The following is a 26180-nucleotide window of genomic DNA, read 5'->3' as shown; positions in this document are numbered from 1 at the left end:
TCCTCATCGACTAAGCAGGTCATTTTGTCATAGAAGGAGATCTAATTAGTCAAGCAGGACCTACCTTTCATAACCTCGTCCTTTCATCCAGTTAAAATTTCCTTATACGCTACTGTGCGAGGATGCCTGAATCTTTGTTGTTTTGTTTTTGTTTTTTTTTAAAGTCAACAGTCCATTTTCTATTAATCTGTTGTTTTTACTAGAAACTTAAATTCTTATTGGACAATCAGTGAACTGTCAGGCTCAAAATATCACACACAGGGGGGAAAAGAAACTTATATGAATTTCAAGTGCATGTTCACATTGTGCAGCCTGCTTAGGAGGCTGTCATACCGGATGTTATTTTTGCCAATTTTATTAAACACTTAAGAGAAAAAGACATTTTTTGTTTAGAACTTCTAATCCACCCACCTACACACTTAAGTAAGGACTGGGAAAGCTTCAATCACACAGCTGAATCACCTAGAAAGCACTTCTAGTAAAACAAGAAAGCCCAGACTTGACAGCACTGTTATTTCTAAGATTTGAAATAAAAATCTTCAGCCCCAATTCATGTCACAAAGATGGATATAAAACTCAATACTCTGTCCTCATATTTAAAGATCACCTTTAAAGCCAGAAGCTTTGAAATGGACTTGTGATACCCCTTCCCTTTCTAAACTGAAAGGGATCACAAACACCTGGGAGCCACAAGCACCGAAGAATATAGAAGCACACAAAAAGGCTTACAACTACAGTTCCTGCTGTTGGGATCCAAGGTATAATGAGCAGCACAGCCGCACCTAAATCCATTTGGTATGGCAAGGCACAAGTGCCCACAATGGCCATTATTTTGCACACAATCATTCAAGCCATCCTGACGTGAAGAATGGAAGACCAATATATCCATCACAAAATCCAAATGGCCCTGAATAAGTGTCCTGTTCTTCCCATTGGTCTTGTCCGCTCTTTCTATGCTGTGAAGATTCCAGTCTGTCCAGTAGATGTAGTCACTGTATTGGGTTAATCCAAATGGATGAGGTAGATCATCTGCTATGATTTCTCGTTCTTGTCCTGCAAAAATAAGGATAATCAACTGAAGGACAATTCCCAGTTCATGAAATGAAGAGCGTGACTGGCATCAAGAAGTTTTTTCTTCCTTTTTTAAAGTAGTACCTCATTTCCCAAGTCAGCATTATGGAAGTCATTATTAAGCAGTATCTGCTGAAGAGGTAACCTAAACGCTTGCATTCAAAAACCTTATCCTGACACCCTCTTGCCTGTAGAGCAATTTGAAACTGTGCCAGCGTATTGCCATTTAAATAAATACTACTGTATATGTCTCATGCTTATCGTCCCAAATAGATATTGGAAAATGCATTCAAGAATACTATCAGCTCCAGGAATTCCTCAGGCCAACACAAAACCCAATTAATATGCATGAAAGCAACAACATACATAAACCAAACTTCAGATTCACAGAGAAACAGCTATGAGAAATTACGGTGTTTCACTCAAGAAACACAAATCTCTTGCAATGCAATTTAACATACAGCTACACCAAGAGATTAGGAAACCATTTGTTTGGCAGAAATCCCAATACCCCCGCCCTCAGTGGCTCAGTTAGCAACATTCACAACAGATTTAACACCTTGTAGAGCATTAGAGGGCCTCTGACAGAGATGCACTACTAAAGTAGATAAAGACTTACTGGAAGTAAGTCCTTCCTAATCCTAAGTAACACCTTCCTAATAATTTTCAAGCGTAAACCTCTATGAATCTCTGCCACTTTACATCAAATGAACACGTAGCACCACCAGCATCATCTCTTGCCTCAAACATCCAAGGCTAGATTCTACAGACCACCTAATTTTTCTTCCCCTGCCCTAGTGTCCATCATACCCTCTCCCATTTGGCCAAAACTGGAGAAGGAATGAAAAACCTCAAAACTAGAACATGAAGCCATTTCCCTACAAACCGCCAGAACTAAATATAGAGGCAACCTTCCCAACTACTTTAAGGCATCTAAAGTATCCAAGTTAGGGTACAGGCATCCTGCACATATCTTAGAGCATTTGTGGTACACAGTGATGAATTCAGGGGATAGGCTCTTTCAAAGGAAGCAGATAAGCTGTCTAGTTGAATTGTGATGGAGGAAAATCTCCCAAAAGAGCGTTTTTTTTCCTGCTGGGTAACGTTTATAATGCCCAAGATTGATCTGGAACGGCATTCATTCATCCACTTAAGAGTGCTTTATTCATTGCTGGTGGGGCAGACGTTCCTATCAGCAATGCTCGTTCAGATCGCTCCTGGCAAGGAGACTGGCGCTACATAACGTAGGCCAAGCCTAATAACATTTCCTTAACCGATGGGCCCACTTGCTAGAAGTCTATCTGAGTCTTTATAATCTGCTAACTAAAGAGACATCATACAACATTGCTAGCTTCAGCACTCATCCTTCTACCTTCTCACCACACATAAATGTTAACAGCAGGTTCAGCTTTAGAACCAGTTTAATTTACCCCAGATGATTTCAATATTGTGTTTCTTTTCAATGCCACAATCAGTTCCTAGTTCAAGCTTCCCTCTGGCTATTTCGTTTCTCTAAGTATAACACAGAAGCTTAGTGAGAGCTTTGATAGATCATGCACTCTGGATGGAAAGAACACTACTCTAGATAAAGAAACAATCTTACTGCAATTTCTAAACAGTAACAACCATTCACTAGTTGTCATCCCAAAGCAATAAATACCAGAAATGCAAAATCAGTAATAGCCTCAGAATCCAAAACTGCATTGCCCTCTCTGTTTAGAGAAAGCTTGTTAGATTCTCCATACTCTGAAGATATGCACACACAATAACACCTTAAAAAACCAAATCTCACTGTAATGATAGCTTTTCACAGATTAAAAGAAAGAAAAAAAAAAAAGAGTTGCAGGGAAATCATATATGTCATCAATCAGAGCATTGCTGCAACAATCCTGTATGAGTTTGCTTAAATACTGTATATTCTGCCACACAAACTTTGATTTTTACATTGGAATCCCAGAGGCATTAATTCCCATGTCACAAAGGCCTCTCCTTGGAAATGGAACAAGGACAGAATGTCAGGTCAGGAACTTCTGTATTCCATTTCTGATCCTATCATTGATTCACTGTGTGGCATTTGGAAATGTATAGAAACTGCGTTTTCTCAAAAAGGAATCATATCTGCTTCAGCTAAAACCTTGAGGACCGCTTTATATTTACAAAACACCTGGACCATAAACCAGCTCTATGTCAGCTGCAGAAAACAAAACTCCCTTCTTGTATCCAGTTGGTTATCATGCCAATATCAATGTGAAAGCTTAGTAAATCTTAGCACGCTCCTTGAATGTATAAACGAAATTCCAATGGAAGATCTGAAAATGTGTAAAGTTGTTTTACTTTACGCATGATAGAGTTCTACTCACATGTTACGATACACTGCAGAAGCAGCTGCAGAAGCTCTCAGACTGCAGGAAATGCAAGCAGTATTTTGGTTTTGGTTTTGAACTAATACAACTAGTCTGGAGCTGGAAACAGCGATAATACTTCAACAGAAAGTTAGCGTACAGACTGAAAAGTCTGAGGTGGTTTAGGTCAACTTATGAGTTGTCCTCACTTGGAGAAACTCAGAGGTTATCTCTGCTTCGGTAAAACACAGGCAGTTTCACATCAATACAGAGAAATGACATCATATCTCACCATCATTATAAATCATCATATGGTTATTAATTTAGGAAGCTTTTTTTATCTCCTTAAACGTTTAACGCTCCATTTCCTCCGATTTAATATTATTCAATTGCTTTACTACGGTCAGGGCATATTTCTGTACTGGATGGAGTAATATAACACTAGATTACCTAGCATATTTGATGACTCAATCATGCTTGTGTCTAAGTCAGTCCAATATAGCCTTTGGTCTGCGTAATCAATAGTGAGGTCATTGGCACGACCCACTTTATCCACCAAAGTGATGCTGTTTGTTCCGTCCATATATGCTCGAACAATCCTAGGTTTTCCTCCCCACTCCGTCCAGTACATGTATCTGCAAGGAGAAGTGGAACAAAGAGTACATCAGCTAAGTAAGGTTGTATTTACTTGCATGCTTTGACTTTCCTAAATTTATTTTCAGTTCCTTAATAAAAAAAAGGAATAACCCATGTGGTTAAGCGCAGTATTACAGTACTCCTGTTTTAGACAAAAGCAGAAAAATATGACTGAACTGTCATAATTTTTCATTGTAACCCCTAGGGTTGTGGAGCGTTTACCATCTTTTCAAAGACCTTGAATAAACGGAGCTGTATAAACTGACAATTAACTTGTCACGTACAAGAATATGCGCACAAAGCTTCGAAAAACAACGCTGTCCCTTACCCCTTGGTAGGATCAAGAGCCAGAGACCTCGGGTTGTCCAAGTCCTTCCACACAAGGACCTGCCTATACTGTCCATCCAGGCGGGCTACTTCAATGCGATTGGTTCCAGTATCTGCCCAGTAGAGGTTCTTTCCCATCCAGTCTACAGCCATTCCCTCAGGATAATCTAGCCCAAACTCAATCACATGTTCAACAGAGCTCCCATTCATGAAAGCTCGGCTTATGGTCTGGAAAACAAGTGTGTGAAAATATTACAGCGTTTATGGATACCCCACTGAAATAAAAAGGAGAAATTACTATGGAGTTTAGTGTACAAAAAGAAATTAGTAAAAAAAAATATCAGCCAATGTTACATTTTTAAAAATAAATTTGTTGTCAAAAAAGATACAGCAATTCACAGTATGAAAAGACATGAATTTTCAGGAACGCTAGTGATTCCTGATGATGAGTCCAAGACATCTTAAAAGGATATGATTTTCAGAAAGCACTACGTGTCTGCAGATTCTTCCTTGCCCCTTCTTGCTCTCTTCTATTTGCACACAAAAGTTGTTTTTTTTTTTTAAACTTACTTAATTTGCTGTAACGTTTTAAGTCTCAGCAACACATCTCAATTCAGAGAAATCGGAATTAAATTGTTTCTCATGATCAGTCACTTGGAGCAAGTTTGCTGATCCTATCTACGTTTCAGTTATGCACGCTCAACAAAACAAGTCACAGGGCAAGGACTGTGTACATGCAGATAAGCCACTTCTAACAGGGAGCACTGAAACAACCCCCAGGTAAATCACTGGTAATTTCCAGGACCAACGTACAATTACCCACCCTTGTTATCGACACTAAGCAAACATTCTACATGCCTGCTAATATTTCAGCTATTATTTTCTTAGTAATTTGATAAATGAGAGTATCAGGGTAAGAGATATTTTATATTTTTAAAGGCAAATGTCAAAACCAGAAATCATGTAGTATATTGTTACAGATATAACCCACACCTCAGAAAAAGCATAACCCCTTTTTGAAAACGAGTCCTCATATAACCAGAGGCAGGAGGAGATCAGGGCAGTGGTGGTCACCACAGGGAAGGGAGATGTCTACGGGCTCTGAAGTTACGCTACCTGCTGCTGAGGCGCAGGAAGGAGGTGGGGGGACAGGGGAAATGAAAACCCAGACATGCTGAAACATACGCCGATAGGTATGTGAAAAGACAGTATGCTGGATAGTTCAGGAGGCCACAAACAAGTAAAAGGTTTCTGCACAGAGTGAGACTGGGATCTACGCACTGACGCAGTTGAAGTAATGTATTTTCCACTACAAATGGTTAAGGCGACCATAGCTCCAGCTCTCCACGTGCTTGCGTGAGATTTATTTAGTAACCGTGTCTGCAGTACGCTAATTTATTACCTTGGCACTGTTCCTGAAGGAAAAGCATCCACACCACAAGCAGCACTGTTAATGCTGAAGCACAGCCCTCGTTAGTCTTCACAGAGAAGCTATGGAAACTGCACATGCCCTGCAGTCACTACCACTGAGCTTTTCCCTATTACGGCTTAGGCACGTTGGCAAGGATGCTTTCATTGCTCTTGGAAAACCTATTTAAGAGGCTAAACAGAGGGATTCGGTTCCAGTGAAGTGAATCTGTCATTTTCTACCGTTACTTAATTCACTTCAAAAAGCAAAGTAACGCTGATGAACAGCACAGTGCTCACTTCAGCGTGCACCTGGACGTGAACCAAACATGTCACAGGAAACGTCAAACTCCCGGGGAACAGACTGAGATAGAAATGGGGGCAGGCGGGGGCTTAACATAGTGTGGAGGGGACTGGACAAGTTCCCTGGCCTTTCCTGTGCCAAGCTGGAGCCACAGACTAACAGCAACCCATCCAAAGTTCACTTGCCAAATATTATTATTGAGTAAGATTGTCTTCCAAGTCAAAAGTGGAAGAGGATGGAAAGCTCAGGGGGTTGCCAAGGTTGATGTTTAAATTACTCTACTATGTGACATGAAAACAGCTTTTCTACAATAGATACATATATGGATGGAACACGTGCAACATCCAAGACTTAGGCATTCGGTATGAGCAGACACCAATTTGGATTTTTATTTGAAGCAGGAAGATGCCTGTCACCCAACTGTGCATTCAACAATGCAACTGTCTTCATCTCCAAGAGTCTCCTTGGATGCAATTCAATGACAACATTAGCAACTGCAGGACAGATCATGTAACAGAGACCTTTGCTAGATCAAAGTAACTGCTCTGTGGCTCTATATTCAGGGAATTCACGCGTCAGTAATACCTTCAAACTAACATCAGTCCAGTAGATTCTGTTATCAGAGACATCAAAATCCAGAGCAGATGCTTCCTTGACTCCAGTTAGAGGAATAGCAACATCATTATTATTGGTTTCAAGGGAAATCCTATGAATTGCTGCTCTGCTTGTGAAAACTAAGAAGGCTTCAGGAATGATGCAAGTCTTCATGTCACTCAAAAGCTCAAGGCCAATGGGACAGGCACACCTGGCCTCCTGGGGTGTAAAGAAACACAGGTGGCTGCAGCCTCCGTTGTTGTCTGCACATGAATTAGTTCCTTTAAGAAAAAAACAAAACAAAACAAAACAAAACAGATATTGGTGCATTGTGGAGGCAGGGGGGAAAGGGGAGGCTGAGCAAAAATGCAGTGTAATTATAATTTTTCAAAATAAGTTAGCACTATGGGTTGTCAACAGTAAATTCTATAAAAAAAAACATTCAAAACTGTTTCTTTCCTTCTACACAAGGATTAGGAAGCTGGTCCTATCCCTCCTATAGTACAAATAACAGCTACAAACATATCCTTCTAGTTTCCTCAAAGATTAAATTCCTTCACTGAAGGCAGGTAATTACATACATGTTCAGCTTGATTATTTCTGGCCAAGTATCCCATCTTTGTATCTCTTTGAAACCAAGTTTTACAAATGTTCAACCATACAAAATGGCGAGAAAACAGCTGGATAATGCAGCTCTTTCCCAGCCGTTTAATTTAAAGCTGAGAAGATTCATTAGCAGAAGCAGTTCCAACAAGATCACCACAACCTCACACTTATTTTTTCGTGTGAATAACCATGACTAGATGGGGACCCAATGTGGAGGGGCAGGTGAGGACCAAGAGAGTGACTTTCTCCACCTGCTGGAACCAAGGATTTAGGTATTTAGAGACTGTTACCACAAAAAAACCCTCAAAGATCAGCCTCAGCCAGGTTTAATTTTCCCTTTTTAGGGCATACATATTTCAGGCTGATGCCGTAACTTGCAGCTTGAGGACTTGATTATCCTTCAAATAAAGCTTCCTGAAAGGCTGGAAATCCACATACCAGGCAAGGTGTAATTTGACAACCTACTTTCTGTGATTCTGTTGCAACTATTCTCAGTGATTTTAACAGCTGAACAACAAATCTGTTCACTGCTATGCCCAGATCCAGGTAGTAGACAGCTCTGTGGTGAACACACGCATCTCATGAGTTACTCCTGAAGCCAGGAGGTCCTGCAACATACACTTCTGCAGAATGCAATCTGAGGACATAAAAGACTGGCTGCACCTTTCAGGAGATGCAGTGGAAGAACACGGAGCTCCAGCTGCTGATCCCATGCTATGGGCAAGACTTAATTGTTAAGATTTAAGTACGTTTTAGGTATTAAAGTCAATATTTAAGTGTGACATGCTTTGAGCCACTGTTGTAATGGCCACTAACTGCCTAGCCCACCCGACACAGTTAAAAGCATTCTGCTAACTGCACATCACTGGGACTTTGTACTGTAAGGGAAGAGGCAACAGAAAATGGAGCAATTCTGTGAGCACCAGAAGTAAGGATTCTTATAGAGTGGAGGAAGGAATAAAATTCTCCTCACAAATATTCAAAATGTGTAGTGGAAACCGTGGAAGCCTTATGTCAAATGTCACTTAAAACTGGAAGCCCATACTTCTTTTGCAACACCGTATTTTGCCAACTTAATAAACAATAGGTGCAGTTCTTTAAAATGATTCAAACATATGAGACCACAGTTTTTCTCATTACAAGTAATCAACAGTTGCTTAACGAAAGCAAGCCCATCTAGAAACTACTATAGATCCATCCTATGATTGCTCATGCTTACCAAACACTTTGGTAACACTTGTTGCTTTAAGGCCCATTAAATCTGGCAGCTGATCAATAATGATGTCTCTGCTAGCCTTTATCTTGTGAACTCTTTCAATGCTTCGTCTCTGCCAGTCAGTCCAGTAGATGTAATCTCCCAGCAGTGTGAAACCAAATATATGTGGAAGCTTATCCTCTAGGAGGGTTTTCCTCATTGTTCCATCAACATTTATGACCTGTGGGATGCACGAGAAAAAAGGACAAAAATAATCTTCTCTAAGACAGGTACAATTAAAATGGCAATATCAATCCTATTTTGACAACTCCTCTGTTTTTCCACAATAATCTCCTGAAATTCATAGCATGCTTCTTTCAAAAGAACATACCGCTAGGTTTGTTGAACGAGAAACACATTGGAATGACAAGACTGAAAGTGCCTTGTCTCACCCCTTCTCTACTGAAAAAGCTAAGCAACATGAATTTAACTTGCCTCAGTTCAAACGTGCAAAGACCACCACAAAGAGAATGTTTTTTGGGATGTGAGTGAGGTTCAGGAGATATTTAATCTCAGTTCATGTCTTGGTCTCATTAGTGATCTCTCTCCCCAGAAACAAGGGATTGCTGAAGTGACCTTTGGCACTCAATCACAAGGAACAGAAGCCATCAGAATTTGTTCAGGGCACAAGACAACCATGTAGAATCTGCACTTTTTGAAATTTTGTATTTTTACAAAAAAACGAATTATGTTTTTCTCACTCTTCTGATAAGCAAGATCTTTAAGATGTGGAATATGTATTGACTTACATAAATTTGTATTCCTAAAACTGCAGAGAAGGCAAAGTAATACTGGAGAAGGGAAAAGCCCCACAGATGTATGTGTGTATATATATGCTATTGGTTAATTATTTCATAACAATTACTACAACGATAGAATCATAGAATAGAATCACAGAATCATTCAGGTTGGAAAAGATGTTTAAGATCATCAAGTCCAACCATTAACCTAGCACTGCCATGCCCAGCACTAAACCACGTCCCTGAGCACCACATCTACATGCCTTTTAAATACCTCCAGGGATGGCGACTCAACCACTTCCCAGGGCAGCCTGTTCCAATGCTTGACAACCCTTTCAGTAAAGACATTTTCCTAATATCCATCCTAAACTCCCCTGGTGCAACTTGAGGCTGTTTCCTATCATCCCATTGCGTGGTATTTAGGAGAAGAGACCAACCCCCACCTGGCTACAACCTCCTTTCAGGTAGTCGTAGAGAGCAATAAGGTCTCCCCTCAGCCTCCTTTCGCCCAGGTTAAACAACCCCAGTTCCCTCAGCCGCTCCTCATAAGACTTGTGCTGGAAGGAGCTGTGGACCCATGGAGAGAGGAGCCCACGCTGGAGCAGGTTTGCTGGCAGGACTTGTAATTTCATGGGGGACCCACACTGGAGCAGTTTGTGAAGAACTGCAGCCCCTGGGAAGGACTCACATCGGAGAAGTTCATGGAAGACTGTCTCCCATGGGAGGGCCCCCATGCTGGAGCAGGGCAAGTGTAAGGCGTCCTCCCCCTGAGGAGGAAGGAGCGGCAGAGACAACGTGTGATGAACTGACCACAACCCCCATTCCCTGACCCCCACCGCCGCTCCAGGGGAGGAAGTAGAGAAAAATCACGAGTGAAGTTAAGCCCGGGAGAAAGAAGGGGTGGGGGGAGCGTGTTTTAAGATTTGGTTTTATTTATTTATTACCCTACTCTGATTTGATTGCCAATAAACTTAATTTCTCCAAGTCGAGTCTGTTTCGCTGAACGATCTCCCCCGTCCTTATCTCGAACCTTTCGCTATATTTTCTCTCCCCTGTCCAGCTGAGAAGGGGGAGTGACAGAGCAGCTTGGTGAGCACCTGGCTTCCAGCCAAGGTCACCCCACCACACACACCCAGGACATGCACTAGACCTTCCAGCCACCACCAGCCAAACAGCAGAGGCGAGCCATCAACTACTGCATCCTATATTTGCCTACGCTATACACAAAAATCATCACTGGGACATAGTCTGTCTTGCAATGCCAGAGCGCAGATGTCTTCAACTGCAGAGGAAAACAACTTCAGGAGAACTTTAAGACTATCTAGCAGCTTACATGAATTTGAACAAATGCTACACTGTAAACCTCTGGATTCCTTCCAGACAAAAAAGCCTCCTGCTGGAGACAGTTAAAAATTACACCGGCACTTCTGAAAACTACGTTTCAGGGGAGTTTTGTGTCAGCCCAGCAACCTACAATTCTACTACTAGTTGAAGAAGTAGCAGAGACTGAAGATTAATGTCTTTTCATTTTTTTAAACTAAATAGAGTACATTAAAAAAAAAGGCTGTATCTGCGGTTAGAAGCCAAATGGTTCTGCAATTATCTCATTACATCATGTCCAGGCAAACCCCAAATGCTCACTTATTTGAAACAGTATCAATCCCACAGGCAATATTGCAGGTTCGAAAGTTCATCATGCATTCTCAGGTGCTGGAGCCAAACTGGTGCCACACTAAGTAAAGAAGACACCAGGATGATGATCAAACTACCACGTTTCCAACTACTTACAGCTATGGACAGTAAAAGTATAATTCAAATACTAGAGCTGTTGACTAAAATACACCAGATGAAGAGTGGATCCAAGGATGGAGAAACACACATTATTTAAATCCATGTGCATCTGCGGATGTTGCAGATGACACCAAGCTGTTGAACTTCATGAAATTCATGAAGCTCAACAAGGCCAAATGCAAGGTCCCGCACCTGGGTCAGGGCAACCTGCATTATCGATAGACTGGGGGAGGAATGGATTGAGCAGCCCTCCTCAATCTCAGGACCGGGGGATACTGGTGGAAGAAATATCGGACGTGAACTGGCAAAGTGCACTTGCAGCCCAGAAAGCCAATCATGTCCTGGGCTGCACAAGAAGCAGCGTGGCCAGCAGTCAAGGGAAGCGATTCTCCCCCTCTACACTGCTCTGCTGAGACCCCACCTGGAGTACTGCATCCAGCTCTGGGGTCCCCAGTACAAGACAGACATGGACCTATTAGAGTGGGTCCATAGAAGGGCCACAAAAACGATCAGAGGGCTGGACGACTTCTGCAATGAAGAAAGGATGGGAGTTGGGGTTGTTCAGCCTGGAGAAGAGAAGGCTCCGGGGAAACTTTATTGTGGCATTCCTACATTATATGGCTGTTCAAGCATAGTGGGAATGGAGATAACAAATGTGGAATCAGACAGCAATAAAACGCTTAATGGCTTATATTTTGGCTAAGGCAGCGATGGATTAAGTGTTTGCTCTCTCTCTCCCAAACATACGTCCCCCGAGTCGTGCGGGCTGAACACCTATGAATCCAAGCAGGCAAAGGGCAGCTGTGACTGGGGAGTATTTTTCTGTGCCGTAGGTAATCGAGCCCTCTTAGTGGTAGCTAATTCTTGGCAACAAGGCGGGAAATGCTAACTAACCATTACGCTATCTTCGAGTAGCAGCCAGGGCAAAGCCTCAACAGTGAGCTGCCATGTGCAGTTCACTATAGGTACATATACATCGTCTTTCCTTCAAATTTTGCTGCCATCCATCTTCCCAGAGATTCACCTCTACTCTAGCATATTAACCGAAAACATGAGGATGCAAAAACCCCACAAGCAGGCCTCACAATATGGCTGAAAGCACAACTCCTTTCACTAAAACAGCGCAGCTAATAAAATACTATATTAACTCATCATTTAGTATCTGAAATGGTGTGTAGCCTGCCAACCGCAGCCAAAGGGAAGCCATAAAGGTGCACTCCTTATCATTTAGGACAAAGAGACTAGAATAGGCTTTTTTCTACTCATGGTTTTCATCCTCTTTCTATAACTGATAAATGAATCTCGACTTGCGTCAAAGGACAAACGCAACATTAAATCTGCAGTGCTTTCCATACGAAACACCGAAAGCCTCCCTTGAACAGAGGCACACACTAAAAGCCCCTGATTAGTCTTAAGACTTCAATGACAAATCTCTTAATGAAGCATCGTCAAGCTCAGCTAAAATCTGTTGTGGGCAAAAGGAAATCAACATCAAATGCCTTAATGAACTGAATTACACAAAACCCACGATAAGGTGATAAAGTGTGATTTTTTTTTTTTTAGATGCTGCTGCAGTGTATGCAAAATGATTTAACAAGTATTTCCATATATAACACTCAAAAGCTCTTGGCTCTTTGAAGAAGATTAAAGTAAAACAATGCAATTAAATTCTACATATCAGTGTGATTCGTGTAGTCAAATTATATTTCAGGCGCAGCTGTGAAAAAAACAACTATTCAGCATATATATAGGATGTCTTTTGACAGAACAATAAAGAGAACCACCTTGATCCTATATTTAATTCATTAAGATAAAACAAAATCTATTCAATTGCTACAGACAAAGCTGTAGTCAAATGGAAATCAATTCTTGCGCTGAGCTAAATCACTATGTGAACAGTAAGCAGACACAGCAGATTGGCGATGGTAAAATGACATGACTGCCATATGATTAGAAGACCCACGTGGTGGACTTGTGGGTCTACGACTCTTCTCTTGGGGATCTATTCCTCTTCCCCCATGAAAGTGGAGAGATACATTTTCTTTTGCCATGAGGGGGACTGAGAACTAGAACAGGTTGCCCAGGGAGGTTGTGGAGTCTCCATCCTTGGAGATATTCAAAAGCCATCTGGGTCATTGTCCTGGGTAACTGTCTCTAGGTGGCCTTGCTTGAGCAGGGGGGTCGGACCAGACGACCTCCAGAGGTCCCTTCCAAGATCAACCATCCTGTGATTCTGTGAATGGCTTCTAATGATTCTCACCAGAAGACTCTAAAAAGGCATCTCAAGTGAACAATGCTCAGTCTTATTTGGCTGGAGAAAGAACTTGTGAGACAAATCATGTGGGTGGCAGTCAACAGGGAAAGAAAGAGACAAAGAAAAATGGAGAGAAGTGGAAAACTCTGTAGGGTAAAGAAGCCTGCCCCCAAAAGAGAACAGCAAAGCAGCTGTGAGAAGTCTGTACCACAGTCTATATTCAGCTGAGTATAAGCCATTTGTCAACACTTCCAACAGCTGATGCACAACCACCTTTCACCAATGCTTCAGGATAAAAGTGAACTCCTTTTTTTTCCTCTGGTCTGAAGGGGCTTAATGCCAGGCATGTACTGGCAGACACTAGCAAGCAGAAAAGAGAATAACATTAAAACAAAGGGTACCAGAACCCATATATCAAAAAAAGGGTGGGGATGGACAGACAACAGATATATCTGGCCATTTTCCACAAAAAAAGAATACTTGAGTCTCTTGGCAATCTGTTGCCTCAAACACTTGAGTAAGACATGAGAATTTAGAAAGCAGTTCCTCCAGGTTGTCAATAATTTCTGTCCACCTTGACAATACCTGGCTACTTGGTAAAAGCTGACTCATAAATAAAATTCTTCAGGTTTCTAGTCTCATTATACTTCATGGATTAATCCTACATGTACTATTGCGGCTCTTCTTTCAGATCATTCTCATTTCACGTAAGTTTTGATGTCGGCGTACATTTTTATTTTCTGAACTCTCACATTGCATAGGTGTTAGTGCTGGTTGCCAATTGCAAACTATCAAAAGCAAATTTATCAATTGCAAACTAGGGAATGGATTAAAACTAGAGATGGGACTATTCAGACTGGATGTTAGGAAGAAGTTCTTCACCATGAGGGTGGTGAGACACTGGAACAGGTTGCTCAGAAAGGTGGTGGACGCCCCATGCCTGGAAGTTTTTAAGGCCAGGTTGGATGGGGCTCTGAGGAACCTGGTCTAGTGGGAGGTGTCCCTGCCCATGGCAGGGGGGTTGGAACTAGATGATCTTTAAGGTCCCTTCCAACCCTAACAATTCTACGATTCTATGATCAGCACCCACCTACATTTAGAATAAGCTACGAACCAAGAGAGCACAGAGGATGAATCTATACAACATTGTGAGCGAAACACTCCTACTGAACTGTGGATAACAATTTGCAATTTGCAAATGCATGTAATGACACACCACCACCTTCTTCCTAGATATTCTTTTCCTTTCTCTAAAAGACATTTCCTCATTTCTCACTGCAGAACATGTCATTTTAGCTTGTTGAGGACAGAGCATGACAAGATACTTCTCTATGGTTACGCATGTGGGCCATATTTTCACTCGTAATGCAAAAGCCACTTTGAGATGTTCAGTAAAGAGAATTCCGAGGAGGATTATTGAACGTCAGTACTCTCTTTTTGGCAGCCTTCCCTCACAAGTACCTCTACAGCCTCCTAGAGCCAAAACCCAGCAGTAATGGCAAACCATCCCCTGCTGCTAGGCTCTATCGTGCAGCTGTGGTGGTACGCCATGGCTGGTAGAGCAGCCTTGCCTGTCCTACAGGTAGGCAAAGCAAAGTAGCTGGTGTGTAATACCAAATTAAAGCCACTGGTAAGAGCCTATACTCAAAACTTTTTCTGATAGTCTTACACACACACATAAAATTCTCAACAATCGAATGAATGTAAGACAGTTAAGTAGTGACCTGTTAAAAAAACCAACAATACAACACCTACAAAGATGCCAAATTCAACAGAGTATAAATTTACATTATGAAAAATAATATGTATAATGATCTCCCATTTTCTCTGGGAATAATATAAACAAAATATATTCTTATTTTCATTAGGTGAAGTGGTTATTTATTTGCAGTGTTGATCTGTTCATATTTTTCCATATCAAATCACCACCACACCTGATATTCTCCTAGGACTTCACAAAATCTTATTAGTTCCAGAGAGAGTATTGCATTTTCAGACAGACTTTCAAAACACGAGCACATGTAGTTAAGTTCTAACAGATACTGATAGATGGATAAATTTCTTCTTGTTGGAAAGGTTGTGTTAACACGATTGTGATTTTTAACCCACTTATATTTTACAAACCTCATCTAGGAGGAGCTAATGTTCTCCATATGAGTTACATCAGCCTGACATTTCCAAAACTTTGTTCTGCTTACAGGATATCAAAGGATTAAGGGTGCAGCTGGTCGATTCTGCAACTTATCTTTCATAAGCAGGAACACAATGGCATGCTTCGAAACTCCTTAAAAGGGGAAAAAGTTAAACACAAACATTCTCAAAATAATTTATGGAAACTGGTGGCTAGACCCTAGAGCATAGAGGATCTACTGTATTACGATTTCAGTTTTATTTTTAGGTAGAATTTGCTTATTTAATACACTTCAGGGAAATTTTACCTCCTGTAAACACTTTTTCACTCTGAAATGTTGACCACCATCAGTGAAGTTTACATAGGCATGGGACAACTCTGAAATTTAGCTAACATCCATTATGAAAACAATATGCCTTTCCAACTTCTAGTTTACTAGTCTGGGAAAGGTGAAGAACTTAAACTTTTTACAATAATATTTTTAAAATGCACATATCTTAATTTTTCTCAGTTCTTTCCTGATTTATCTTTTCTTCAAAGGGATTTCAATAGTCCTGTAAGATCTTTACCCTCTTCTTTCCAAATCCAAACATCTTCCCAACTCTAAAAACAGCTAAAAGTCTGTGGAAATAACACATCATATAAATATTTACTATGTTGTACTCCTGCTGATGAAATTGGGACTGCAAGCACATTTATAACCTATATGTACAACATGAAATAAAGACCAAAAAATAAAATAATTAGCTTGATGTGAGAAAAAATTTGTGGTAAACAAGCAAAAACCAAACCTGCAATTTCAGTAGCCAACTAGAATTCCTTAAAAAGTCAAAAGGATGTCAAGAATAACAGCTACACTTGATCTTGAAGCAGGAAGTGGCACCAGTGCTGGTCAACCCTTCCAAAGAAAAGATTTGCCTCCTGCCCAGTCTTACCAAGCTAACATTAACTTGCAACGAAATAAAAATTAAGCTGAACGTGGTATTTACTACTCCTGTTTTCCTCCTTTTTATTTGCTTACCCAAATATACATGGATTTAAATTTTTTTTTTTAAATAATTTTTGATCTTACGGATAATGAGAGGTGCATGCACAACTGATTGAGAAACACTGGTCTAGTCGTGACTCCCACTTGTGGTCTTTCTACCTATGTTTTGCATACAATGCTAGGTCTCATGCAGTCAACCTCTGTCCACAGTAAACTAAGATTAAGCTAGAAGTGTTTTGACCAGCACAGTGGGACCTCTTGCTCAGAACTCAGCTTCTTCGTCTTGCCTTGGAGAATCATTAACATTCTCATTTTCTTAACCTCACCACAGTGCAATTATCAGAAGCCACTTGTAGCTCTTCACATCCTCTTCATACTGTGATACCTACGTACAGTGCTTCAGAGAGCCAAACGATGAATCCCTTATGCTCCAAGTGTCAATTGGAAATTCCATTGGAAGTCAAAGGTAAAAGAATAGATCCTAGATTATTTGATGTGTCCATCTATTCATGGCACCACACCTTGAAGAACGGATGCTTTTATTCTCATTTAGTAATCGATTAGCCAAGTCTCATGTACCTCCCTTAGTTCTTCCTCAGAAATTGAATGAATCAAAGTTGTCTCATCAAACAAATATTTCTATCAGAGGAAGACAGACGAAATACTAATCCAATACAAATACAACCAAAGGCAGTGGACACACAATGCCTTCTTGGAGGGAGGCAAAGAAAGTCCAAGGACTCCTGTATGCATCTACAAATATTCATTCAGTTCGTCAAATCATGAAGCTTCCTGGCCCAAGTAAACAGCAATTTCTGATCATGATTCTCTTGTTTTGTACCATTTAAAGAAGCACTGCATTAGAATAATCCTATAAATCCAGTCTTACATACCACCATGTAGGGCATATGTCAACAAAACACAAGTAAAAGCCACGCACAGAAACCTGAACTAGGCTGTCCACAGTTAGCTGGAGTATCAGCAGCCGTACAGAGCCCAGGCTAAGATACTGTGCTAACACAACTGCATCGCTGGCTCCTGCAGAACTAAGCCGGGTACTTCAGCACAGCACGATCTGAGACATGCAAGCCCTCTCAGAGCTCAAATGCATCTGCTGAAAGAACCAATCACAGCAAAATTTCTCCTGCCTTGATAAGATGCCTGCACTCCACTGTCACTTCAGGTAAGCACTACTATAAATCATATTTATTTGAGACACAATTAATATTACTAAGTTAGGCAAGGTATCATTCAGCGAGTCATCAACAAAATGTGGTTACCAGATGGTCTCCATTCCTTCAAGCGGTTTAAAAGGCAAAACACACTAAAACTTTTGGCCAGCACAGTCTTGATCTGTTTTCAAATAAAGCTACTTTTCCTTCTCAGGCCAAAGTCTGGCAGGATGGAGACACCCTTAGAGGATGTTCTGAAGCTCAGCCCGTTAGGTTCACCACAGGAAACCAAGTCCTGCTGAAGGCCCTGTCTCTGATAACTGTGGTACAGAATGTGTTTTGTGGTGCTGCGCAGGGAGGGTGCCGCTACTTCTGCAACCAAAACTCAAACTCTCTTGTGCGGTAAACGTAACACAGGAAGACGCTCCATTACATTGCTCTCTCTTCAGCAGCCCTCTCTGGAGGTCAGACCATCAGTGGAATTGCTCAGAATGTTACATTTTTGATGTAGATGTCACAGTTGTATGAGCTAACTGTCCCAGGCTAGTTCTTAAACAGCGTTTTCACCAGATGAGCTCAGTATACTTTAACAAAAAGGAAAATAACACCCTCCTCTTCTCTTGACAGGACAACGGAGGCATAGGAAAGAAGCTGCCTTGAATCATCAAGCAACACTGAGAAGTCAAGACTCAAGGGCCAATCTAACATTGGATTCACCACAACATACCTCCCTTCCCATGCTCAGCTAAGTGAGAGCATTTGCCAGGTGGAATAACCTTTCAAAGTGAGGTTAATGTGCAATATTTTCCACTTACTGGAAGAAAAATAAATAAAAAAATAGCCTCCCCATGGTTCGTATATAGGTCTGGTTTCACTCAAGAAAATAAAAATTCTTCAGTCCACGTCATACAGCTTATTTTCAATCCAAGGCCCTAGGCCTAATCAGCAGAGAGTCAGAGATATGTAGAAGGCTACTGAGAGTAGATCTAAGTAAGGTTGTTCATCAAGAGCTTCCTAGATCAAACCAATATGAAATCGTGGAGTCAAGAGATTAGCTGAAATTTAGGATGTCCCTTTACCTTACAAGGCAGATTTTTTAGGGCATGATTCCCTGTACCCCAACATAAGTAAATAAAAGAGGTATATTTAGCATCTAAGAGAAGACAGAAGAGCAGACATACACAATGTCTTCAGGGAGTTAGCTACAGTCAGCTCCAGCTTGCAAGAGTCTTCTCTGCCTTTATCAGGCTGGTCCGAGATCATAATTAAGAACTCCACTCCAAAAGTACCTAACAGTCCCTTCTATTCAAAGTTGAGCAGTTAACTCAGGTATTGGGAGGTTGGTTTGGTTTTACAGCTCAAATATCAGACAAAAATGGATCCTAGGTGGAAATCACATTCTACTGCAAAATGAATCTAAAAGTAAATCACCAAATCTCTCCAAACACTATTTCTCCATGTGCACAGCATGGATAAAATTTCCTCCTCTTTTCCAAACCCTGCCTTGTCTGTTCAAACTACTTCTCAACACCAAAGAAAGAAGCCAAACTAATATATCTTTCAGAGCACAGCTTAAAATTTGGCAGGCAGTGCCAGACCAGTCCGAGCAGATGCCACCTTCCCTCCTGCCCCTTAGTCACACTGACACCTTCTTGCCATGTCAGCACAACTACTTGTGTGGCAGAAAACGTATGAGACAGAAAAATATAAACCATTCTGGCTGGTTATTTTTCAGCTGGATCAGATCCCTGCTCTGGTTTTCCACATGGCGGCACAAACTGCTGTGCCAGCCGGAACAGAGTGGGAACAGGCTATGAGAGAGGGAGGGCAGGGACCGCTTGCAGGCACTGATGCAAAGAACTTGTATCACACCATCTTCAGCCATGTAACAGACCCACGGGACAAGGATGTCTTTACAGTGTGCCTCACTGGGTAACAAGACGAGTTCTTTCCTTTTGAAACAGTAGCAGTGCTTTTATACTTAAAATTAATTGGTGGATGTATTCTAAAATAATAAATACATTAAATAATTGAAGACTTATATGTTATACAGTTGATAATTGTACCTTAGAGGGCTGACAGTTAATTAGAAACAAATCATAATGCTTGTGCTCTCTTATTCCTATGCAAATGTCCCAAAAGCTCTTATTTAATGTGAAACCAGCATGACTTGAAGACACTCAGTCCCAGGTGAAATGGGCAAAATAGAATCTGCGCACGTGACTCAGTCACCCACAGGGCAAGTCTGCAAAGCCAAGCAATAAAAACTGACCCAACACCACCTCGCACCTGTGATCTGCTCACCAATGACTCTCTCCTGCAATAACGCCTTCTACGATGGGGTTACAGGTTTGGTGGATAAGGGGAGAGCAACAGACATCATCTACCCGGACTTGTGCAAGGCATTCGACAGGCTAGAACAACAGTGACAGGGTAGTAGATAAAAAAATAAAGCATTTAATGTGAGCCACAAATACACTCTTCTAACAGTACATCAGCAGCACCCAAACTGTATGGATCAATTGTTTCCCTCCTCTGTCAAGGGAAAAATCCTGCGCTTAAAAATATCTGAAAGATGAGAGAGTAGTTGAGGTAAATAGCGTGTGCACATCCAGCTTCTCCTCTTCTGCAGATACCTGTTTTGGTTCACTGTCGGAGTCAGATACTAGGAGTACATGGACTTTGGTCTGACCCCAGATGCCCTTTTTTAAGTTCTAACTCAACAATGTAATAGGAAGTCCTGAAAGGAACAAGAAGTAAAAGTTGCCTTAGAAAGACTGGGAATGATCATCTGAGCAAAGTGTTTCCTACCTTCCGAACCTAATTAGGAGGGGAAGAGTCTCCAAATTAGAATCCTCTCAGCCCCTGAGCTCAAGTATGATTTTAGCAGTACTCACGCTCTCAAATAAAAGGGAAGAACCACAGGAGATAATCAGCTGCACCCACTTCTTGCCGAGATCTTATTAATGTGTCTTCAAACAACGCAAATCTCAAGAACAAGCAGAGATATAGATAGTTGGAACTGATTAATTCAAACCGAAAGCTGTGTCTCTCATTAGTAGTAGGCAGAGTCTGCATCTAGACCGGACGTGACATTTCTGGTTCGTAATACTTTCAACAGACAGAGAAATAAGAGGTGGAAAGGAAGGGAGAACTGGAAAAAAATGCAAATACTGTACATTATTAAAGGCTTTGGAGGAACTCTGCCAAATATAATATGCATGTACAGCAGCGAGCACAACAGCATTCAACTTGGATGCAACTTCTATCTGCTGCTGCAACATAAATGCATAACCCCACTACAGCACTTCTTTGCGTGAGTGTCTTTAAGAATACACAGCATTACACTGCTTTGGTTTTGTTTTTTTGGAAGCAGCATGAAAGCATGTATTCTAAATGAAACAAAAATATTTGTAGTCATATTATCGGTCTACTTTCCAATATTCCTACAGAAAGCTTACAAATTAATCGGAAACATATGCTTAAGCTTTATTTAAACCTGCTGGAAGTTCTGACAACAATAAAGAAAGCTTAAAGGAATTACCAGTAAGCTGCCTACAAAAACACACAAAAAAAATCTAAAATTCTGCATTAAATTCCTGCAATAAGCATTTATTTTGAAACAAAAAAGAAGTGAACAATCACCAAAAAAGGGTTACTTGAACAAGGATTTGGGCCACAAATACTTAGATTTGCAAACAAAATATGCTCATTTAATTTAATCCTAAAGGCAATTTATTCAACATACATTACAGATAATTATCTTAACCTTGTTAAAATAGTCAAATTTCACATACTCAAAATTATAAACCGTAACAAAGCAAAAAAGCATGAGGTCATTTTAAACTCAGCCTCTTTCACTGGCCTCATCCATTAACACAAATGCCTTAAGGATTTAGCTTTAATTGCAAATGACAGCCTTTACCAACATTTCACAGAAATCCCCAGCTAACTTAACTGCCAGGCTGGTTCCTTGAATACTAAAACATTAATCTGGTCCTGAGGGATGGACACTATAATTTAAGTTATTCTATGAGGAGCGCTGATCTTGCTTGACTAACACAGAAGTATTCACCTCTTCTGAGTTTGGTTCCAACCTACCTGTGTCAGCCTTGCCTGAATTAAGGCTTCAAAAAGAAAGCAGCAGTTCATCTCAGTACAGAGAATGAAGGCAATACAATTTTCTTCTCATTTTTTAAACAAGGAATTAGAGAGGAGCCTATTCTTAGCTCAGAAGAGGTCAATGGCACAACTGAAAGATGTCGCAAGGGTCCATTTACGAATCAGAGGTCTAATATTAGAAAAGAAATCACATTCTACTGGAAAATGAACCTAAAAGCTTATTCTGTGAAACCAGTTAAATAATCAAAGAATGTTTTCTGAAAATATTTTTGTGAAAAAAGGAAAAAAAAAAATCTTCCCATTTTCCAGCCAAGAAAAACTGAAGTACAGTATTCAAACAGTATTGTTTCTTCTAAAGTTAGTACCTCTAGAAACGTGTATTAAGATTCCCAATTCCCTTTGCCTGCTTCTTTCAGAGGTACGTGAAGGCAAGAAAAAGAAAACTGTTTCTCCTGGCTCTTGTTGCTACCAGTGCAAAACTATTTGATATGCTTCCTAGGAAAAAGTTCTTCAATTTGATGTTCCTTTTGCTTTGGATTAAGAGCTACAAAAGCCGGTGCCGTTTGACAGGTATCCATGAGAAGGTTAAAGTCTTTTTTTTTTCCCCAGGTGAATGCTTCGCTTCACATACTTGAGAAAATTGAAGCCAGAGGTTTAAGCTGCTCATTCACCTCTCTCAACATTAGATGAGGTTAAAATTTTATTAACACAGTAGCCCCACAACTTGATGAGAATTTTAAGCCACTGGAAGAGATGGTCCAAGAACCTTTCCTACACATCAGCCTTTGCTGCTCATCCACATTTCCTCCTAAGCCAGCATGTGCATTTCTGTGGCTGTACTGTCAGCTAGACCACGGATTTGATTCAGGGTAAAACTAACTTCTTTTCCTGTCCTCTCTCAGCTATAGTGCTGACTTAAACCAATCTCAACACTTTGGGGTCAATCTGGTTTGAAGGCTTTGGTCTCCAAATCAGGAATGCCACGGTCACCTGAAGCAAAGCGCTCCTATGAATTTTTTTCCACTGATTTTACTCAGAAAGCGCTGAGTTTGTATCAGTGAGTTTCATACCACACCACGTGCCGTCCTCCCAGAGCTGCCATAGTAAGGAATTTCCACCCGTGTTGTGTACTCTGGGTAACGCATCCGAAACACAGCACTCCTGCCTGACTCAGGATGTATGCTACCAGCTGACCTGGGGCCCGTGTCACTAAAGTCCCACTGAAGAAACACTTGAAAGCTGTAGGTAGGAAGGAAACCCAAGAGTGAGCTGCTCTGAGCTCTCTGGTCCTGAACAACCGAAAACTCATGGTTCTGGGCAACCAGCTCGAAGTGGCCCTGCTTGAGCACAGGGGCTGGACATGATGACATCCAGTGGTCCCCTCCCACCTCAACCATTCTGTGATTCTGTGTGACTGCTCTTTTGTGAAGCCTTTCTATTGTAAAAAATAAGCAGAAATGAGTGCTTCCCACCTCCATTATTTGCACTCCATCTTGTACCCTGTAAATCACTCCATGTTGTGGTCTCCAGCACATATGGAATGCATTGCGAACAGACAATCCGCCAGCTGCGGTGGCGACTGAGAACCGCAACACTGTTATAAAACAAGAAACTTCAATCCCAGTTTTGGTGCAATTATGTTAATAAGCCGCAAACATAACCATAACAACAACAAAAAAATTCTCAGCGTTTTCTTTTTCTTTAAATTGATTTAATTAGATTAAGAAAAAAAAAATCTCCACCGTGGTAAGTCTAGTTACAGAACTTTTTATTTTTCTTCTAGATTAAAAAAAAGTACCTTTTAAAACCTCGTTTTGTTAAGGTAAACGTAGATTTCAGATATTTTTCTGGGCATTGTTTAAAATACACGTATCATTAACAATATATCATTTCTGTTTGGTTTTGCTATCTAGGGGTTAATACCATCCCATAGGTGTAAAGCCTCCCATATGTAGCCAGAAGCTGCATCTTCCTAGATAGTGTTTGTAAGCATATTTTGAAGTAATAATCCCATAACAGATGACACACCCACTCTTGAAATCTTATTTCCCTTCATGGTCCCCCATCTTTTCATACACTCCATGAACCATATTGTAGTAGAAGAGGAAGAACCTCTGCACTATTATCACAGATTTAATCAAGACTTCCTTTTTGTCACATCTATGTGGCTCCAGTCAATTAAAAACCTCACCTCATTAGAAAAAAGATGAGGAACTGTTGATGTAGTTGGGCAAATCTACATGCCACATGGTAAACTGGCAGGATACTTCACACCAAGTATGTCCTGGGTCTAAAACTCATTTTGCCATTGTAATGAAAAAACCCTTGACAGCAACAGAGTGGTACCAAAGAGAAAAACAAACATATTTCTCTCCCTCGGTACTGCGCGGGCTCAGGACACTCTTGTGATCTTAGTTTGAGACATGGGTATCAGATCCAGCTTTTGAAAGGTCAGAGAACAGCCTACTAGTTAACAAATATTTCTCAGATACATCACTACCCCCCTCTTAGCACGTATTTTAGATTAATTTTAGGAAACCACTTGCATATTCTAAGTTTGCTCTTCCTAGAGTTTCTGGTTAATGAAATCAAGTGAATTAGCGGCCCTGGGATCCAAATTACAGAAAAAGCACATGATGGGGGGCAGGGGGGAGCTTCCTAACACAAGACCATGGTTTCACTGGCTCCCAGTGCCCTGTTCATTGCACTACAGGACTTATTTCCCCCAGTCTCTGCAGGGTTACGCACCCTCTTTATGCGTACACTTGTTGACAACAAAAATGTATCTCCTTTAAGAAGAGGTCTATTTTTATCAGGAAACAAACATACTTAAAAAAATAAAGTGTAACATCTGATTTTGGTGTTGCACTTGCCTTATTCTCTTCATAAACTGTACCGAGGAGTCAAGCTCCTTTTTTTTGGGTTGTTCAGTCACCACGCAGTCTTCCTCAACATATCACAGCTAATATTCCACTCATTCCTTCAGCCAACTTTAAAACAAAGCAGCTCATAAAAAGGCTAGACAGGCTGTTTTAGCTACCTTCTGCCTTTTCATTTAAGAAGTCTGCAGCAAAAGCATACCAGCTATTCAGAATAAGACGCTGTGCTACATTCATATTTCACGCGTATAAATCGTTCCCTCTGGCCTCTCACTCAAGGGTCAAGTCCAGCTCCAGAGAACGCTGGCTGAGGTCCACCTCTGAGGAGACGTGCCACCTGCGAGGCTCTAGGTATAAGGTCCCAACTACCAGCTGAAATAGATTAACAGGCTGTGGAGACGCCCCCTCTATCCTTTACCAGGGATCTCTGCCAACCCCACATGGTAGCAATTGCTCATTTAGCAACCTCAGTAATTGCCAATGTTTTGGGTTTGGGTTTGTTTTTTTTTTCACATGATAATCTCCATCATGTTTGCAGGCCTGTAAAAAAAAAATGGTTTTAGTTTTCATGGACACAAACATTCAGCTTCTTTCCGAAGGTTAGATTTAAACTTTGGCTCCAAGCACTTGTGAAGCATTCTACTCCTGTTCCAAAAAGGGCTCGGCATTCCTGCTTTAGCTCCAGCTATCCTTTTGATCTCGTACCTTGCGCGGCACTGCTGGCTTGAAGGTGGATGTGCCATTCAGTGGAAAGAGCACTGAATGAAAGGATGTAAGAGTTTCAGGGATGAGACCAGCCTCATCAAAAAGCTAGGTCCTCGGATGTCCACCTGCACGTCTGTTTTTCACGGGTTTATTTATTTATTATTTGTTTATAATTAGCTGAAAGGGATTAATTTCTGTACACATTTCCCCAGCAGTGGTTTACAACTCCATTGTAAAACACTCTGAAATAGCTACAAAAACAAATATCTGCAAAACCAAAAACCACACACTCTTTATTGCAATAAGGTGGCCAGGAAGGCATTCTCCCATCAGACAAACCGTTCAGAAGGCTCTCTGGGGACCCAAAAAAAAAGACGACTTGTCTAAATAGCTACAGATGAAACACAATTTTTAAGGCCTCCATTATCCTATGGGAAGGAGAAACCTACAGCCAGATGCATCCTGATATAGTTCTGCTTAGCACTGTTTATAGAGAGAAAACAACTATCAGTAATTAATCAGTGATGTGAGCTTCAACAGTGATACACATCAACATTAGAATTCCTTCTCTAAAAAGAAGAAAGTCATCGCATCATGTAGCCTTCCAGCGATTAAGTTCACCAACATAAAAAGGACACGGACCTGTTGGAGCAGGTCCAGAGGAGGGCCACAAAGCTGATCAGGGGGCTGGAGCACTTCTCCTGTGGGGACAGGCTGAGATAGTTGGGGTTGTTCAGCCTGGAGAAGAGGAGGCTCCGGGGAGACCTTATTACGGCCTTCTAGTACTTAAAGGGGGTCTACAAGAAAGCTGGAGAGGGACTTTTTACAAGGGCATGTAGTGATAGGACAAGGGGTA

General features: G+C 41.0%; 1 protein-coding gene across 2 annotated transcripts in view; it reads right to left on the bottom strand.

Annotated features, from left to right (window-relative positions):
• The window catches only part of LRP5 (LDL receptor related protein 5), a 164473-nt gene that overhangs the window by 38441 nt on the left and 99852 nt on the right, over positions 1–26180 (bottom strand). For both annotated transcript variants that reach the window (XM_054198037.1, XM_054198038.1), the window contains exons 8-12: positions 8507–8723; positions 6673–6962; positions 4378–4604; positions 3864–4048; positions 730–1053 (exon numbers count right to left, since the gene is read on the bottom strand). In XM_054198037.1, coding sequence (XP_054054012.1) covers positions 730–1053; positions 3864–4048; positions 4378–4604; positions 6673–6962; positions 8507–8723 — 1243 coding nt within the window. The remainder of the gene's footprint in view (positions 1–729; positions 1054–3863; positions 4049–4377; positions 4605–6672; positions 6963–8506; positions 8724–26180) is intronic.

Source organism: Rissa tridactyla, chromosome 4, assembly GCF_028500815.1.
Source record: "Rissa tridactyla isolate bRisTri1 chromosome 4, bRisTri1.patW.cur.20221130, whole genome shotgun sequence".
Lineage (NCBI taxonomy): Eukaryota > Metazoa > Chordata > Aves > Charadriiformes > Laridae > Rissa > Rissa tridactyla.
The sequence above is the reverse complement of the archived record's forward strand: the minus strand, read 5'-3'. Positions and strand labels throughout refer to the sequence as shown.